Here is a 19,759-nt window from a genome sequence, read left to right as displayed (position 1 = left end):
AAAGAAAAACCAGAATGGCAGCCCTTTGCATAGTACAAGAAAGGAAGGGAGGAAGGCAGGGAGGGAGAGAGGGAGGGAAAGGAGGGAGGAGGGCAGGCAAGCCCTCTTCACCTCTCCCCAGACCTAAGCCGGGAGGAGGGAGAAGGTCAGCTGTCCCTCCGATGCCAGCAGCCTGCAGGGAGTCAGGACTCAGTGGGCCAGAGAAGTTCCCACCAGAGCAGAAGCCCGAGAGCCGCAGATGCCAAGCCCAGAGAACAGATTATTCCAAGGGGATACGAACTTTAGGAAGTTGACCGAAAAACTGGGATTTGGGAACAAACAATTATTCTGAAAGCCTGCAAAGTCTGAAGAGGCAGAGGCCACGCGCGCGAGCCTCTAACTGCCCTTGGGCCCCAGGATCTGCCGCACGTAGTTGACGACGTTGCTGTGGAGTTGGGAGGCGGTGGACGCGAAGGTCTCCCTGGCGAGGCTCTGGGCCGCTTGGCTGCCACTCATCATGGCGTGGTACAGCGGAAGGGTGTACTTCTGTTTCCCCTGCAAGAAACACACACACTCACACACATGTGCCCCGGCAGCTGGCCCAGGGGGTGTGTCCAGCCCTCTTGCCCCCAGCGGCAGTCACAGGTGCCTAAGGGGACACAGGGACCCATGCTGGCGTGAGGAATTTCCCAGTCAGAAGTGCTCCAATTCTGACATCTTCTTGGGGGGTCAAAGATCCATGGAGACAGATTTCAGTGTGCACCCCAGTCCACGCTAACATGGGGACAGCTACCCCCGACAAAACAAATGAGATGGGTGGACGCCGTGGGACGCCACGCTTTTGGAAAGCTGCGGGTGGCTGGCCACCCAGTTAACAGCAGATATCGAAGGCTGCAGCACACAAGCTCAGGGCCACAGAAGGTCCAACTGCAGTTAAGTAAAAGAAAAGCCGCAAGTCAAATTCACATGGGTGGAAGCCAGGTACGTCACACGCTCCTACGACCCAGAGGCTCGAAGAAGCCGTCGGCAGGCTCAGAACGTCTGCACGCAGGCGCGCGGCTCCCACTCACACAGGTGAGGGACTCCGAGCACGGCTTTGTGTCCAGGCCAGCCCCCTCCCTGCTCTAGAATCTGATGACCCCGAGAGTTCACCCTGAGAGCCTCTGGGCCCTTCCCAACAGGGCAGCTCTCCTGGGGTCATGCAGGGTCCGGCTGGTGTCCCAGCTCTTCTCGAGTCACAAGGCTTCTTCCCCTGGAGCAGGGACCTATCGTCTCACCTCCGCCGTCTCGCCTGTCCTTTGGCCCCTTTCCCTCTGTGTTTTCCCCATGACCGGTCCCCGCATTACGCATTACCCTCTTTCCCAGTTTCGGGTTAGCTCTGACCAGCTTTTTCCCCTCAGGTCTCACCAGCTGATCTGCAAAAAGCTCCCGGAGCCTGTGGGCTTCCCCTTTCCCCAGGGCAGTGCCTCCGCCGGCCGCGCTAAAAACCAGACTGAGCAGCAGTGGCCTCCAGGAGGTCACCTGACCCCTCCCTGTGACGCGCAGATGCTGCTCTGCCCACACCACTACTTCAAGCGTGGCTGAGTGGTCCACGGCGGGCTTGCGGGGGACAGGGCGGGCCACCCACCTGGCTCTGCAGGAACTCCTTCACTTTCCAGAAGTCCTCCTGGTGGTCGTTCTTAAGGACGATTTGGCCCCATCGTAGCCGCAGCTCCGCATTCCGGGCATTTGAGATCTTTGGGTACGTGTCTCCCAGTTTTTTCACATTCCCTGGAAAGAGAGAGAAACGGTTCATGAATGACCAGCAGAGGCAGCTGAGAAGCCCCATTCTTGGGGACCCCGTGCGTCTGCCCTCGGGCCCTCCCCCAGCACTGGGGGTACACTTCCAGGAGGCTCCCGCCACCCGCTTCCCCACCCACTCTGTTCATTTTCTGCGCTGAAATGGTGATGCTCTATTCCCACATCTACTTAACAACGAAGACTCTTCCACCAACTGTCCCTTGATATTATTATGGACTTTCTGCTCTTTTCTTATAATCATCCTATTTTCCTTCCCAGATTAAAACACAGGTATTCCCCTAAAATATCCCACCCCACTTTTTCTCCTACCAGCCTTCTAGAAGTCATCGCAGCTTTGGCTTTTTTCATCCCTTGGTGAACGTTATTTCCGATTGTGCAGCAACAAAGCATTAGCGGTTAAGAGCTTTGGGTGGCTGGGTTCAAATCCCAGCCCACCCGTTTATTGGCTGTGTGACCCATTTGTGCCTCAAGTTCATTGTCACCTAGGAATTATAACCACGGCACCTGCTTCACAGAGCAGCGATGAGGATTAAATGACTTAATAGACACAAAGCTTACAAGAGCTGCCTGCAGAGCCTGATGACTCGACGAACGGCAGCCTTGATTATTCTGTTCCGCACGGTACGTGCAGGTGTGACAGTGCGACCCACCGCCGTTTGACGGCACACTCCCTGCGAGGTGCCAGCCTCCCCGTCCCATCGGCAGTCACCAGGGGCACACATCACAGCGTTTTCTGAGTCTGCCTCTGCCCCTGGCATAAAGCTCCGCACGCAACGAGTCTTGACTCAGCACGTTGGAGAAACCACCCACTGTTTCTTACCAGGAGGGAGAGGGGATTTCTGGAGGATCTGGTCCAGGAAGTAGACCAGCTGGTAGGTCTTCCAGGGTGAGATGGCCACAGCCTCAATGGCCTTCGTGTCCAGCTCCTCAGCTGCCCACAGCTGGGCCAAGGCTTCAGCGGGCTTCATGAGCGAGTCCCCGGGGGAGAGATCGGGGAGGTGCGGGGGCCAGCCAGGGGTGTTCAGCCATCGATCAAACTCGAACCCTGTTTGGTGGCAGGAGATACTGTCAGGATCCTCCGGCCAGGTCGCAGTCGACGTGCCCAAGCTCCTGCCTCTCTCGCCCCAAACTCTTCCTCCAGCATTTCGCATCACCTTCCCACACGACCACCAGCTCCAGCCGGCGTCCAGTTACGGTGACGCCTAGAGGCTCTCGCGGTAAGACCGGACTGCGCCTGGTTCTACTATGGAAGTGTCTTTGCTCCAAATTAACACTGTGTCGTCAGGGCCAAGCTGACGGGTGCTGTGCTCCAGTATGCGTTCTCCCGACCGCCAGAGCAGCACTGCGCGTCAGCACCGGGGCTCCTGGACCAGGCTGCCAGGGCTCCTGCCCTGCCCTGCCATTAACTAGCGGGGAGGCCACAGGCATGTCCCGTCCCCTCTCTGAACCTGTGTCTTGTCTGTAGAATGGCGGGGGAGGGGGAGGGGAGTGACAGGCCCTAGTTGACAGCTGTGAGGATTAAATGAGCAAATATACATTAAAGCCTCCCGTGCTGCCTGGTGCACGGTGAGCACTCGGTGACTACTAACTGTCGTTAGCTACAGCGTCTCGTGACCTTGCGATGCAGGCCTCCACCCTCAGGGCAGGCGCTGCTATGGCCTGACCAAGCCCCTGGCCCTGCTGTCAGAGGAGGCCAACTCCACCAAACCAGTGACAGAGTGATGCGGGCTCACGGTGCCAAGTGAGGGTATGTCTAAGAGACTGTCCCTTCCATGACAGCACGTGTCCACTCTCTCCTAGGAAGCGGGGCGGCCACTGGGATCTCCTTTGCTCAGAAGGCTGCACAGACCACGCCACGGTCTTAAGGCAACGACTCTCTGGGCAGAGTGAAGGGTCTGGCTACACGTGTCCAGGGGGGAGGGAAGCAGGAGAGAGAGGGGAGGGTAAGAAAATGAGGCGGAGAAGCAGCGAGAGAAGTCGTTTCTGTGGAATAAAGCCTGAGGACCTGGGTGTGCGCCCCAAAGCGCCACCTACTAGAGGACTGGGACCAGTGCTCTCCTGCCCATTTTGGTCTTTCCGAAGGTAAATTACACATAATTCTCTGCTGTCTCCTAGAAGCCTGGGGCCAGCTCCTCTGCGTACCTGGGATGGAATCCACTCTCTTCTTCTTCAGCTCAGGGAAATATTCCAAGTAGAACTCGAGAAAGTCTTCAGCCATGATGCTTTTGAACTTAAATTCATCCACATAGGCCTGCGGGAAGGGCAGTGCTGTGCAGGGACCCTCTGGCCCCACCGGCAGTAGGGCCCTCCGTGTCGTGGCCTCTTCCAACCCCTCACCTCTTCTGCTCCCGTCTCCACCCTCGCACTCTGGCCCAGCCGCTCCATCTGCTCCTCCTCCTTCTCCCCTCCTGAGAGAGGTCACTGTACCTTGAGAAATTTGTCAAACTGATGCTGATCGCCCACCAAGTGGGCCAGGTACGAGACAAAGCAGAAACCTTTCTCGTAGGGGGTCTCGTTGTACGTGTCGTCTGGGTCGACACCTGGCAGAGGAGAGAGCGGACAGGGTTGGAGCCTTGTGCCCTATTGCCCCTACTGCTCCGCTCTAGCCCCAGCTCCACAGACTGACCGTGGAAGAGACCAGAACTCAGCTTCCCCGGGGTCAGCAAGGCCAAGAAGGTTTGCAGCTCCATCTTGGCCTCGCCCAAGGCACGAGATCTTAGAGGCCGTTCGCTATGGCTCTAGTAAGAGGACGGATAGTACGAGGACAAGGAGAGCAGCACCAGGAACCGACGCGTTTCCCTGCTCCTGGGGCGTGCCTTGCCTGCGTAGGTTCCGTCGACTCTGAGGACTGGGCTCCAGGCTCAGGCTTTTCCAGCCCTGCTGGTTCCCACCTATGTGCTTGACCCCCCCTCCCCCAGCAATGTGTCGTTCACAACTGTGCCAGGCTGAAACCGATTGCCAGTCTATGAGAAGTTCATTTCCACAGCCCATGGCATCAAGGAATATGAGCTTCCACTGCACAAAAAGGTTTTAGATTAGTCACCATGGAACTCAAGAGGAATGTTAGAAAATAAAAAGCTCTGAACTTGGAGTGAGGACTGGGGTCTGAGTTCCAGCAATGCCCTCATTGCGGACACGACCCTGGACAAGTGACTTAACTTGTCTGGCACTCGGTCCTGTCCTCCATAAAACAAGCCTAATACCTTACGGAACCCACAGTCTGACTTGATAAAAAGGAACGGGAAGGAGCCCTGTGAAATGACGCGGACCTGCAAAACGCCAGAACCGGACGAACTCCTACCTGGCTACAGTGGCTTGGGTTTACCAGCCCAGAGGCCAGAGCATTGGCTACAGAGCGCTCTGCAAGGCCTCTCCCCGCATAGACAGTACTGTGAGCGTGCACTGATCGACACGAAGCTCGAACTAACGTGGGGCTCCAAGCTCAGTCTAGGGGAGGGGGTTTCAGACAGAGCCTCCTGGACCTGGTTCGATCTTCACTCGGAGCTTGTTGAGTGGGTTTTCCTCGCCACTGATGTCCATGTGCTGGCGCAGCAGAGCACGCCCGGTCGCCGCCTCCAAGCAGGTGTAAGCGGCCCCTGCGGCAAAATCAAACAGAAGCCCGGAGAAAGTTTGTTACCAGCACGTCCAGCACTTTCCTGACACAGACGCTGTGCTGCCCCCTTGCGGTCTCAGGAAGAACATTGACAGACACCTGAAGCCGAATACCCTATGACCCTCCTGGGGACCTGAGTGCAAACGGGGTCGCCCACAGAGAACCTGACTCCGCCCCCTGACTCCACTGCTCTGGGCTACAAGGACTGGGCGAGTCACATCTTTTCTCTGACAGTTACCTTTTTCTATCAACATATTTTTATTTTTAGATAATAATTTGATCTTCTGTGAAAACTTAGAATATTTTTACCTGACTGCTCCTGTTGGACAAGAGAAACTATCACCCCCCAATTTTTTAAAGGTCTTTAAATCTCCTTCTGCCTTTAAAAATGACGACTGAGAGAGCAGTGGAGGGGACCAGGACCCGGTTTGTGAAACAGCCAGCTCTGCCCCATACCAGATGCTCTGACTCTGAGCAAGTGACTTAACCTCCCTCAGCCTCAGTTTCTGCCTCTGCACAATGGGGTAATAATAGTTGCTTGCAGGACTCCTAGTAGCTGATTAAGACAGTCACAAACATGCTCATGCTCCATATATTCCGTAAGTTTTTGTTTTTGAGACAGGGTCTCGCTCTGCTGCCTGGGCTGGGCTAGAGAGCAGTGGTGTCATTACAGCTCACTGCAGCCTCCAATTCCTGGGCTCAAGCCATCCTCCTGCCTCAGCCTCCCAAGTAGCTGGGACAACAGACGTGTGCCATCACGCCCAGATAATTTTTCTATTTTTTGTAGAGACGGGGTCTCGCTCTTGCTCAGGCTGGTCTTGAACTCCTGACCGCAAGTGATCCTCCCGCCTTGGCCCCCCAAAGTGCTAGGATTGCATGCATGAGCTACTGTGTCAGACTATATACTCTGAATGAAACTATAAACTTATGTAAACTTTCTGGGAGGTAATGGAAAATGTATACTAAAAAGACTTTAAAATGTTCGGACCCAGAAATTATGTTTCTAAGAATTTATCCTTATGGAAATCATCTTGACATATGCATTGTTTGTCAAAATATTTCAATGGAAAATTGGTAACAACCTTTCTAACAACTGGAGATTGACTAAAACATTCATACTATGCAGCTACAGAAGAAAATTTAATGAATTAGGGAAGTATTTAACTTTATTAAGTTAAAAAAAAAGCCAGTTGTAAGACCACGTATGCTTTGATAATTCACACACACACACACACACACACACACACATAAAAATGTTTGAAAGGATACAGTACTACCTCCTCCCTTCATACCCACGTGTACCCTAAAACCCCAAAAGGAGACCCCACTGGCCGTGCGGGCCAAGGACTGGGAGGCAGAATCCTTGGGAGAACGGTGGGCACGTACCGAAGAGGATGGTGGAGATCCTCCTCTGGGCGTACATGGTGAAACCTTCGTTGAGCCAGAATTCACCCCAGTTGGCATTGGTGACCAGGTTCCCAAACCAACTGTGGGAGATCTCATGGATGATGACATCAGCCAAGGAGCGGTCCCCTGCTAGCAGGCAGGGGGTGACAAAGGTCAGACAAGGGTTCTCCATTCCTCCAAACGGAAAGGACGGCGGCATGAAGAGCAAGTCGTACCTGCCGAGTGGGTAGGAGGGTCACGGGGAGGCCCTGGCTCCCCGCGCAGACCCTGCCTTGCCGCGCTGAGCCGTGGCCCTCCCAGTCTGCTTCCAAGCCCTGCGACATGCACTCACTAAACAGGCGGAGTACAGCCTTCTGGCCAGTGCTGAAAATAAAGGCCAGGCTCCTCCGTCCTTCTCCGGCTTCCCAGGTGGCTTCCCTGCCTTGCTGGGACTTCCCTGTTCCACGTGGGGTTTGCTCTCTTGGAGACAGCTCTCGAAGTCTTTCTGTTTCCCTCTCTCCTTCCAAGCAGGATGTGAGTGTATCATCAGCTCTATCACCTTTAGCTCACTGGAGGCCAACTTGGGGTCATAAAGACCAAAGTGGAGCCTTTTATCTAAGGAGCCTGAAGACTGGAGATGTCAAGGGGAAAAATGGAGTGTGGGCAGCTTCCAGCAATGAGGAAAACCAGGCCGACGAGGGCCCCAAAAGTGCTCGCTTCGGCAGCACGTACCCTCGACGGGCCCATCTCAAACTTGGGAACGGCGAGGCACATTTTTATCACCTCCAGAACCTCTCTCCTAGGGGCCCGTCCTCAGCAATGACGGGGAGCCTGGCTCATCCCTCCTCTTCTCACCTTCCTCTCCTTCACTAATGGGGTTTGGGAAACGCTGCTCTGGGAGGAGCAAGAGAGGCAACGCCAGAAGGGAGAGTGGAAACCTGGGACTTGTCAGAGTCAGCATGATACCACACCTTCCCCAAACATAGGGTCCGAAAAGTTTCTCTCCTGTTGCCAAAAATTCTTCTATCACCCCATTGTACTCCTCCTTGGCAGCATCGATCAGACAGGGCTCAGCCCACACCCGGCTCCTACAGACAAGAGCGCAAAGAAAGCAGAGGGGTGTTTAGAGATCATCGCTGTGACCCAAGCCAGAAAGCACCTGAAGAAGAAAATGGGCCTCGGTCCCATATTTGGGCCAAATGAGTGTGACAGTGTGGTACGCCACAGAGACAAGAGATGCAAGGTCAGATCACCTGCCCAGATCCGAGAGGCTGCTCCCACACCTGAGAAATGAGAACCCAAGACAGCCTCATGGAGGTGGCCGCTGCCTCCTCCAGCAACAGAGTCTAAACTCACGGTGCTGCAGGGTACGGCTTCAACACCGACTGCGATCTCGCAAAAGGCATTTCGCCTCTCTCAGCCTCAGTTTCCTCATCTGTAGTAAAGATTAAATAAGACGGCATACAAAAGCCCTTCATGTAGTGGCTTATACAGTAAATGTTTGTTTCCTTCCCCCTACACGGATGAGAGGGGGAAGAAAGGATTCTAAGAATCTTTAGAATTGAAAGGCACCTTAAGAGATAAACCTATTAATGTTAATAGAAAATGGTTGGCCGGGCACGGTGGCTCACGCCTGTAATCCCAGCACTCTGGGAGGCTGAGGCAGGAGGATCGCTCGAGGTCAGGAGTTTGGGACCAGCCTGAGCAAGAGCGAGACTCCGCCTCTACTAAAATTAGAAAGAAATTAATCGGCCAACTAAAAATACATAGAAAAAATTAGCCGGGCATGGTGGCGCATGCCTGTAGTCCCAGCTACTCGGGAGGCTGAGGCAGAAGGATCGCTTGAGCCCAGGAGTTTGAGGTTGCTGTGAGCTAGGCTGATGCCATGGCACTCACTCTAGCCTGGGCAAAAGAGTGAGACTCTGTCTCAAAAAAAAAATAAAATAAAATAAAACGATGGGAAACAAAGGTGAATAGGAGGAAACAAAAACAAAAAAAAGCAAGAAGATGCAGTTTAATGCAAAGATGCAAAAGAATCCAGGGCTTCTGTAGCCCAAGCCTGGGCCCTGACCACGCGCTCCTGGATGCTGCGTAGCACTGCTCGTCCACATGGACACACTGAATGAGACAGGTGGCAACGCTGGACAGGTCCAATGCCAGGATGAGGGAAGGCTTCCTCTCTGCCTCTGCAGAAGCTCAGAACTATTCTAGCAGGAGGAAAAGGTACAAGAAAACCAGTATCAGGTGCTTCCCAAGTGTCAAAAGCAAAAGCACAGCAGCAGGAAATTGCACGTGCGTGTGAGGGTGCGCCAAGAGCCCGGGAGTCCTGAGGATTATGGCATCAGGCTGGGGGGGGGGGCGGGAGGCGGTGGCGGGAGATGGGACACGAGAGGCCCACACCTGTCACGTTACAGAACTGGACCTTGGAGCCATCGGAGCATTATAAACTGACAAGTGAATTATCAGATTTAGTTTTAAGAGACCACTCTGGCTGCAGGACACAGAAAATATTAATCAGTTAACCTACAGGAACGGGTGAGCTTCCCAGGAAAAGCACAGAGAAGAGAAGAACGGGTGACGGACAGAACCCTGGGGACACCAACACACTAGGGGCAGGGCAGAGGAGAGACCAGGAAGGACTAACCAGGAGGCCTCAGAACCAGGACAGGGTAGTGTCAGGAAGCCAGAGGAGGGTCTACAGAGGCAGGAAAAAAAGAGCGGAATGCGGAGACAAGGATTAAAAAGCACCCAGGGTGTTTTGCATATTGAGGCGCATGGCCTCTCTTCCTACAGGGTTTCAACAGCGTGACAGGGGCAGGGGGTGTGACACGTGGAGCCCGGGCGTGTACATGCAACTCAGGTAACGCACCACGAAGGCAGAGGCCGGTGTGCTAGAAGAAAATATGGAGTCCAGGGGGTTTTGGGTTTTGAGCTTGTTTTTTGCTTTGTTTTCGTCTAAGAGAAACTGGAGCATACCCAAGGCTGAGGGGGAGGCTGCAGACTCGAGGACAGAGGGGCAAATGGTAGAACACAGCCGCAGAGGACACGGGGAGGGACTGCATCCACAGCCCGGGAGACACTGGTCGCCAATGAGAAGGACCCCCTCCAGAGTCTGGAAGGATGAAGGGAGATGAAGGACACTTCTTAAGCGGAGGATAGGAAGTGGACGTGATCGCATCTGACGAAGTCAATATTCTCAGGAAAGTAGGAGGCGAGATCGTGCGCCTGGTTGGGGGTGTGGGGTTTCGACAGCAAACCTGAAGACCACGATAAAGTCTTAGAACAGCTTAAGGGAAGAGAGACGGAAAGAGAAACGAAAGGGCTGTTGAGCAATCTTGAAAGCACACCAAGCTGAAGACCACGCTGGGCATATTTTTCCTTTCACCAAGGAACCAGACGCGTATGGTGCAATCGCGGTGCAGTTTCGTTATTTTCCACATCTCCCCAGCACCCAGCCACAGGGGTAGAGAAAGGGAATTATAATGCATGACTGAGGGCTGGGCCGTGACAGCAGCGGGGCGGCGGGCACAGGGCTTGGAGTATTGGTGCGAGATGATCCGCCACAGTCCTGGGTCAGGGAGGGAAGCCAGGAGCAGCCGACTGCCGTGGACAAAGGGGGAGGCCGCCGTGAGCGCAAGGAGGAGACACGGCGGGAGGCATCAGAGGGATGGAAGGTTGGTTGGGAGGGTACAGACAGAAGGTGAGTGAGGGCAAGGCGCCTCAAAGTTCTGATCTGGTATAGCTCCCGACAGTGACGATGTCTAGGCCCGAGAGCCTGGCTGTGCACGTGGGTGGCTGACGGAGTGGAGACGGCTTCCTGAGCAGAGGAGGTTGAGAAACCCTTAAGCCACCCTTAACCCTATGCGTTCAATGGGATATCCACATGGAGAGAAAAGCCACCAAAGATGGTGTGACAAGCCACCAGGCTAAGAAACAGCCCATGGGACAGGAGTCAAAGTCTTCGGGGAGCTACTTGTGAACTGCTTCGCCACGAGCTTGGATACCCGAGTGAACACAGGCCGTCAGCCCAGTGGGCTTCACCTTACTACAGCTAGAAGGATCAACATAGGCTACACAGGGTCACCCCAGTTTTGGTGTACATGCTGCCGAAGCAAGCACGCAGATCCTTCCACCGGTACACACGTTTCTGTCAAAAGAAGTTGAGATGCTCTGGTCAGGTTGGGATCTCATCAGCAGTAGCACATAGTGCAAAGGGCACTGGGTTTATAATAGAAATACCTGAATTTTAATGTTCTGTTGACAGGAGCTTGTGCAAGCCATGCCACCAGAGCCTTGGTTTGCTTATTTGCAAAATGGAGACAACATCTTCCTCACTGAGTCTGTGTCAGGATTAGAGGAGATTCTACATAAAAGGGCCTCCTGGGATCTATCCCAGGATAACTTTCTTCTGTATAGGATTTCCTCCCTGTGGGAACAGGGACTGGAACAGGTGGGCTACTTTGCCAGAAGACCGGCTCCCCCAATGTAACTGACTCCCACAGGACCCTAAGATGTGACCCATGAGGCACGGACTATCCATCTGATAGGGGAAGAAATAAGTCATCACAACCAGTTAAATGGATTCTGTCACCTAGTTCAACATACTGTGTTGTCATTCTATTACAGAGGGTTCAAAAAAATAATTATTATCCAACGTGTTTAGAATCCATTGCTCTCCCTTTTCCCATTAATAGTGCATACTCTTACTAACAGAACCTTAGTAAGGGTAGATTCTCTGAAATGACATTCCTTCTTGTCCACTGCAAAGATGACATCCTTCTGGTTATCTGCCACCCTGCCTATCAGAAAGTCAGCCCTGTGAGGGAGACGCTTTGTCTTTCAAGATTGGTAGTGTTTTGAGTATGTGTGCTGGAAGCAGATACCAATGGAATCCGTCTATTATTCCATCTGATACAGCAGAACTAAGATTCATGGGACTAGCATTGTGACTGAGCCCAGGTACGAAGTCTGAGGCTCGTAACTCATCTTGTCAAGGACGCCACTGCACCCAGGAGCTGAGAGCAAGGTCAGAGATTAGGGACAGCAACAGAGGCAGGAAAAGGGTCACAGCTTTACTGTCCAACCTCTGATCTTCTCGCACAGAGATTAAGCTATATTGGCAGATAATACGATAGCCAGGAAAAACTAATACTCCTGGTCAAGTTTTGTCCTCAGGAAACCTTGCAAAATCCTTTTTTATCCCCACTAAATCCCTCTCACTTCACAGAGGTATCACTGTCGCCACAGGTTTAAGTTTATGCATCTGCAGCAGGCAGAAAAGAGAGCCCGTTTCCCTCTCTAGAGAGTAATAACGACACCAAAGTTAGACATTTCCAGGAATTAAGTGTAGAGAAAATGGGGAGATTCGGTACAAAGGTAAAAAAGTGGATATAGTTGCTAGAAGGGCATTTAGAGCTTAAAGATACTAATCGAGATCAATCTTCCAGAACTGCTGCCCACGCTGCAACGTCACTCTGCAAGGCATCGCAGGACAGCAGCGACAGCCAGCAGGGCTGCCGATCAAACTCCAGACGGCAGGCTGGGACTGGAGGGCAGGAGAGAGAAGGGAGGGGAGAGGAGCGCGTCCCGCAGCGGCACCCAGGCTGCACGCTCGTCCACTGCAGAGCAGCCCCAGCCAGAGTCGCACAGAGGGCCCGAGACTCCCCAAGAGCCCCCAGCAGGTCCACCGGTCAGGGTCCTCCTTGCCTCTGAGGCCAATCCAATCTTGCCTGTGGGGTCTTTGTTTCCTACCTGGGTCCAACTTCAGCCGAGACCAGATCTCCGATGGCCAAAGCTACCAGATAGGAGGGGATGGGCTGACACATCTGGAAGAAGAACTTATTTGGACCTCTCTTCTCCCAGGTGCTAGCACTCATCACAGCTGTGAAGCCATCTGGGACCTGACAACAGAGAAAGCTTAGGAGACTTGGCTTGGAGAGACTCTCCTTTCGATTAGCTCGAAGAACGGCACGACCAGCAACCTGCCTGGTGCACGATAATGACCCAGAGTCCACCGTGGAGAACATAAAGGCTTCAAGAAACTAAACCTGTGCTAAACTAACGGGATTTAGAGGAGGGCCATATAAAATTTCAGTTAGAATTTAAAAGTAAGCAATTGTTCAGAGTTACCACTGGAGGGATGTGATAATTTACCAACTGAAATGTGACCTGCTAGATCTAAAATTACGTTCTTAATCCCAAGGGCAGGTGGACCTAACCTTCGTCCCCTTACCTCAACAAGAGCTGAGTATCTGCATTTCACTGCAGGGGTGTCGAAGCAAGGGAAGAAGGCCCGGTTTAGGACAGCCTGACCCTGAGTGTAGACAAAGGGCTTCTTCTTTCCTGCCGTCTGCTCAGGAGCCAACCAGCAAACCTAAGAGAACGGAAGAACATTTCAGAACTGACATCTCCTATACGAGCTCAGTCTGGCCAGAGAAAGGAGCTAGCTGGCATGGGAAAATTTCAGGTAAGCCATAAAATCTTTCTGCCAGCCAGTTTGGCTCTGACGGGACCGTTGTCTCCTATTGTGTATTTAGTTCGCCCTGGAATCCAGGCCAAGGTATGACGTTCACTTCACGAGGCAGAGCCACCACCAAGAGCCCCTTCCTCACTGTACCCCGTGGGTCATCTCAGGAATCCCAGACCTGGCCTCTGACCCTGTCATCTGTCCCCCTCCTGTGTTCTTCTCACTGTAGAAGTTTCTCATCAAGCAGACAACTATGGAAGCAATCGTACTTGGAGAAGACACAGAAATTAGAACCTAGCTAGGAGTCACGTGATTAATATGTGTTCTTCATTTCTGAAATTTACCTTCTCAGAATAAATACATTTTATATTACAGGCATTGGTTAAATGATTCTTAATTTGTTAGCCCTTAAACCAAGGGCAGATCTGAATGATTATAACAAACTCAGTTTCTGCCTACAGCAAAAAGGAGTTCACTACAACACAGATACAACGGGGGTGGAGGACATGTCAGTAACAAGTACCCTTTAGAATTTAGAAAAGGATTAGGTTATGGCAGGAAGATTTCACAGGGGAAGCACAACTTTCTGTTTGAGCCTTCAAAGGCCAGCAGGATTTAGGTTGTTGGAAAGGCAAGGGGACATTCACACATGAGCGGCAGCACGAGCAGAGGCACAAATGGCTGCAGACTCTGGGGGTGAGTGGGAGGTTCTGGAGACAGAGAGGGGCAGGCATGCCTGGGCAGGTATAGCGAAGGGCTCTGAAGACAGAGGTATCTGACACCTATTATAAGAGGCATAACACAGCCGCATTGGGATGTTGTTGGGTTTTCCTTTGCTTGAGTTGTTTGGGTGTGAAAAATTTAGTCTCGTTCCAACAAGTACAGCACAGTATGGAAAGAGGGGAGGAAAAGAGCAACCTCACAGTGGAGAAAGCCACATCAGCCAGGGGACTGAGGTCAGCGCTGACAGTCATAAATCATGTTGGCACCATGTACCCTCAATATGAGGTGATGAAAATGGCACTTTACCTTGGTGAATTTCTGCTCAAAAACCCATAATCCCAGTCTAATCACGAGAAAAAAAATCAACGAGTTCCAATAGAGGGGCGTCCTACAATATACCTGACCAACACCCCTCAAAACTGTCAAGATCATCAAAAACAAGGAAAGTCTGAGAATTGTCACCACAGCCCCAGGAGGAACCTAAGGATACATGACAGCTAAATATAACATGGTATTCTGGATGGGATCCTGGAACAGAAAAAGAAATTTGAAAAACTTAAGACTTCAGCGAGTAATAATTTACCAGTACTGGTTCATCAATTGTAACAAATATATCACACTAATGTAAAATGATAGCAACGGGGAAACCTGTGTGGGGGGGGGAGTACTGCACTACACATGGGAAGTCTGTACTATCTGTTCAATTTTTCTGTTTTTTAAAATTAAGCCTATTAATTTAAAAAAAATGAGCTGGCAAGTGGAGCTCACTCTTATATTATAGATTACTCACTACGTACCAGGCAGCATATTAGGCACTTACGTAAAGATAATTTAACTTATTTGAAACACTTAGACCAGTTCCTGGCACATCTTAATAAATATTAGTCATCATCCCTGCCATTAAAATTCCTTATTCATCATCTTTGCTGGAGGTTTCTTTTTTTTTTTTTTTTAATGACATGAGGATAATGGAACACAGGGGCCTGGCAGTACATACTGTCTGGGTGCTACCTGCAGTGATTAGGGTGAGAACTCGCACCGGAATGGTGGGGGAGGGGTGTGGAGGGGGTGGGGGGGAATCGAGAAGAGAGAGGAAGGAAGATTGTCACAGCGCAAAGGACCGTGCTTTGTAAAGTGCAGACCTCTGCCACTCCGTGTTAAATTAAAACTATTCAGTTATAACATTTAAGTTGAGGTGCCACTTTCAGTGGACAAATACAAGGAGGGCTCAATTTTTCCAGTCACTCTATTTAATTTTTAGTTCCTGCCAAAAATCAGGAACCAAAATATAACAGCGACCAAACACATTTACAGATGTTACGTGTCCCTAGAGGGCACTGGAATTTTCCTTTGCCTTAGACGTATCATCGTGTGCTTTGGACTTTCATTTTCTAAACAAGTTCTATCACGAGGTTCACTCATCCCCCAGTAGTGAAAGGTGGAAACAGAACTCCTTGAGCCAGTCGAAGAGCAAAGGAGACGGGCTAGCCAGATAAGCAAATCTCAACTGCAGGCCAGCAGTTTACTGTGGAACTTGCAACCCACCCTGTCCTCCAAATACCTAGCAGCCACAGCCGGAGGGCTCTCCAGGAAGGATTTTCTCTTACAGATCTGGCCACATAACTTTCCACCCTCTTATTTGCAATATTCCCCCTTCCAAAAAAATTTAAGAGTCAACCAACAGTGAGAAGGCCAAGCTATTACAAAGTCCAGACCACCCTAATTCCAGCTCTCTTTTACTCAAATTCTTTTGTTAATCAAATCCGAGACTTCACAGGAGGAAACAAAATCATTATCAGGGCTTCGGAGTTGTTAAGACAAGGAACTAGAAGGGCGTACTGAACAAAGGGCCGAGTCAGCATCCGGCTAATTAGCCAACATAGTCCAGGGTCACCAAAAAGCAGAAGTAAAGTAGCTGATTATCAGGGACCTATGTCCAAAACGTTACGTTCATACGGTGCATGAATAGCTCGTTATCCAGAAGCCGCAGAGGATATCAGACGCGGTGGCGATGATGAGAGGGAGTGTGGGATAATCTAGACAAGCCACAGAGGCAGGGACGAGAGGACCCGCGTGCACGGCGCCCAGCAGAGGGGCCGCGCAGCCGGGAGGAACGCGGGGTGCGGAGCAGGAGGCCGGGAGGCGTGCGCTGGGGCGAGGCCGGGAGGCGTGCGCTGGGGCGCTGGGGACCCTCCCGGGCAGCGCGGTAAGGTCTCCCCTTTCCCTCCTCCGGGTGGGTCAGTGCCGGTCCAGAGGCCTCCCGGCGGCCGAAGGGCGGCAGGAAGCGGCCGGGTGAGGCCTGGGGCCGGGGCTGGGCTGCGGGACGTACTCACCCCGGGTCCCTCCCCGACGCGGTAGGTGAGCAGCACCTGGAAGCGCTCGGCGGCGCGGCAGGGCTGCGGGAGGGCCACGCACAGGGCCTGGCCGTAGTGCGAGAAGGGCCGCGTCTGGAAGGGCACCGGCTCCGCGGGCGGCTCCTCCGAGCAGGGCAGCCCCCGCCGCAGCGCCGCCGCCGTCACCTCGAGGCACGGGTGCGAGTCGAGCAGCAGCTCGGTGGCGCCCTCGGGCACCAGGCAGCGCAGGTCCAGGACCGCCGTGCCGCTCAGCGCCCGGCTCCCGGGGCCTGGCCCCGGCGGCCCGAACTCGGCCCGCAGGTCCAGGTGCAAGTGCAGCATCTCGAAGGCTCGGAAGTTGGAGGCCGACGCCACGTCCACGGCCTGCGCCGAGTGCAGCGGCCGCCCGGCCGCGCCGCCGCCGCCGCCCGAGGGCTCGCAGCTCGCCATGGCCCGCAGCGCCGTTGCTCTGCGCGCGGACGGGCGCCGCGCCGCCGGGGGAAGCCCCGCCCCGCCCCGGCCACGCCCCTCATCCTAGGGCCCCGCCCCTCATCCTAGGGCCCCGCCCCTCAGCCCCGGGCCGGGCCGCACCCCCTCCTCGCGCCCGTAGACCCAGTCTTCTAGCGTCACCCGGGTACCTCGGGATCTGGGGTGAAAGGGCGGTGGGGTAACTGGGCTCACACTTGCCTAAGCTTATCCTACGGTGACGTTACGGTGGTCCCGGGGGGTCACCATTCTCCGCGGCTGCTTCCTGTTTCCTCATCTTCCAGGCGGGCGGTGGGAAGGGGCGGACCCAAGACTGCGAGGGCCGGAGTTCGAGATCCCACACTCTGGACTCGGCCCGTTATTAGGACTGTGTCACCTTGGGCAAATCGCCCAAGAAAGGGGAATCTTTTCGAGCCTCTTTCTCACCTATAAAATAATAATATCTGTCGCACGAGTAATGTGTATAACGCACTTGGTAAACAGTAAAACCCTATACAACGTCATGGAATTCTACACCAGACCCAGGCTCTTCCCCTGGCGACTCCAGGCAGGCCTGGTCCCATCCTTGCGCCAAGACACCGGGAACCCGCACCGCAGTTTAGCCCTCAGATGGCCATCGCCTGTCGCTTTTATTTCCCTTACTGTAACGTCCAGCTTATTGAGCTAGCGACATCCCTACTGCATGCTCTGTTTCTCCTCTGAACCGGTGGGTTGAAGTGGCCTTTCTAGGAATAATGATGATGTTTTTACCCATCAGTTGGGAAATGAGATTTTTAAAGAGGACAAACGTAGTAAGTTTTTCATAAAAAGAAATAGTATCCTATTATGTGTTTCCTAGTTTTAAAAAGTTGAAATATATTTTATTTTGTGAAGTGATGCTTATGGCCGATAACTCTTTAGCAATTTCATGTAAGTTCAATGTCAGTTTTCTTAACTCCAAAAACCGTACGAAACTGTTATTCTACAGCATTGAACACAGTGCTTGGTACATATTAGATATTCAATACATCTACCTTGAATTTATTTAATCTCTTATGCAATAAATTTTTGTTCAGTATCTACTACACACCAGTTGTTAGGCTGGGTGTTGGGGATATAATTGGAATAAGTGTGGGACAGTCCCTGTCCTTGCAGTGCTCACAGTCTAGCTCACATTTTAGCATACACACAAGAAAACCAGTCATGACAATTCCATGTGCTGTGTGTGCTATGATGTGGGAAGAAAAGGTTGCAGTGGGAGCAGAAGGAGAAACACCGAGCCTGAGCTCTCCAGTTAGATATATTGCTGGAGGACGTTATTCTTGCCTACAGGGTAAAGGCTGTTTGGAGTTACATTTCTCCTGTTGGCCTTAACTTCTTCCGAGGGTTTCTTCAAAATAAGACTACTGGCCGGGCGTGGTGGCTCACGCCTGTAATCCTAGCACTCTGGGACGCTGAGACGGGCAGATCATTTGAGCTCAGGAGTTCGAGACCAGCCTGAGCAAGAGCAAGACCCCATCTCTACTAAAAATAGAAAAAATTAGCCAGGCATGGTGGCGCATGCCTGTAGTCCCAGCTACTTGAGAGGCTGAGGCAGTAGGATCGCTTGAGCCCAGGAGTTTGAGGTTGCTGTGACCTGACGCCACGGCACTCTAGCCCAGGCAACAGAGTGACACTCTGTCTCAAAAAAAAAGACTACTCTTTTTCAAAAGTATCAAAGTCACAAAAGATAAGCAAAGACAGAAATAGTCACAGATTAGAGAAGACTAGGGAGATAAGACAACTTACAGAATTCGGGATCCTGTATTAGTCCTGAAACAGAAAAAGGACATTACAGGAAAAATTGGAGAGATCCAAATAAAATCTGGAGTTTAGTTAATGTAACTAATGCCTTAGTTTTGATACTTGTTTTTATAGTTATATAAGATGTTAACATAACAGGAAGCTGAGTGAAATGTGTACCGGAACTATGTTTGCAATTTTTCTGTAACTCTAAGGTTATCTCAAAACTAAACAATTAATATAAAAAATACAAAGAAATACATGGGAATGATAAACACTAAATTTAGGATAACAGGTAACTCTTGTGGGATGTAGGTGAATGAAATCAGGCATAAGGAATAAGGAATAAAGAATTTCAACCGTGTGAAGAATGTTTATTTCTTATGCTATGGGGAGGGTACATGGATATTTAATATATTTTTTATCACATTTACATGCCCAAAATATCTCATAATACATCTCTTTAAAAAGCTTCAGACTTTTCAACTAGGTAAAGTCACATCTGCCTATAATTTATTCATCCACTCAGTATTTATCAAGTACCTGTTATAAAATGTGGTTCCTGTACTCAAGAAATTCAGTTTCATCATCTATTGAGATTCAATCCTGCTTCTCCTGTGTTGGTTGTGGGCACAGAGTCTCTGCCACAATGACTCAACTCTGCCATTATAGCAAGAAAGCCACAGACAATACCATGTATGAACACATGGCTGTGTTCCATAAGTTATTTACAAAAATAGCTTGGGTGTCGTGTGCTGAGCCATGATGTAACAGATTGAACAGAATTTAGACAACGAATGAGTTTTAACTAAAACTAACATACCACAGGGTGGAGCTATGATCATGCTGTCATGATTCGCAGACATTGCATATGTGGAAACAGAAGCACTTTCAACAGCAGGTGCAGCTGTACCCACGTCTTCCAAACCCTGATCAGAAATTCACTATTGCATGCCAATTTCACACAAAGTGTCAGTTCTAGGAAAAACAGATGGGATCTCTCTGATGGGCATTTCAACATTGAAATTGAGAAACTAACTCCATTACTCCAGGAAAGACCTAGGGAAAAGCTCCTTCCTGTCTGCTTGTTGCTCCAATTACTTATTTTGGAATTAAAACAATTTGGGTGTTTTACCTTTTATCCTAGGCTCTACTCTGTATACCAAATTTAGTTTTAGAATATTTCATATCAGTATTTAAAAAATATTTATT

At 51.4% G+C, this 19,759-nt stretch overlaps 1 protein-coding gene across 1 annotated transcript; it reads right to left on the bottom strand.

Moving 5' to 3' along the window:
- RNPEP (arginyl aminopeptidase (aminopeptidase B)) lies at positions 1 to 16,807 on the bottom strand. Its single transcript, XM_012655933.1, has 11 exons — positions 16,301 to 16,807; positions 13,011 to 13,151; positions 12,530 to 12,678; positions 7,750 to 7,866; positions 6,779 to 7,014; positions 5,262 to 5,375; positions 4,207 to 4,319; positions 3,922 to 4,030; positions 2,600 to 2,824; positions 1,607 to 1,749; positions 1 to 534 (listed from the first exon to the last, which is right to left on the bottom strand). The coding sequence occupies exons 1-11, from the start codon at positions 16,748 to 16,750 to the stop codon at positions 376 to 378; spliced, it is 1,956 nt and encodes a 651-aa protein (XP_012511387.1). The 5' UTR covers positions 16,751 to 16,807; the 3' UTR covers positions 1 to 375.
- Positions 16,808 to 19,759: the final 2,952 nt, after the last annotated feature.

Source organism: Propithecus coquereli, unplaced genomic scaffold (assembly GCF_000956105.1).
Source record: "Propithecus coquereli isolate 6110/MARCELLA unplaced genomic scaffold, Pcoq_1.0 Scaffold491, whole genome shotgun sequence".
NCBI classification, from domain to species: domain Eukaryota; kingdom Metazoa; phylum Chordata; class Mammalia; order Primates; family Indriidae; genus Propithecus; species Propithecus coquereli.
This window is presented reverse-complemented; position numbering and strand designations above follow the sequence as displayed.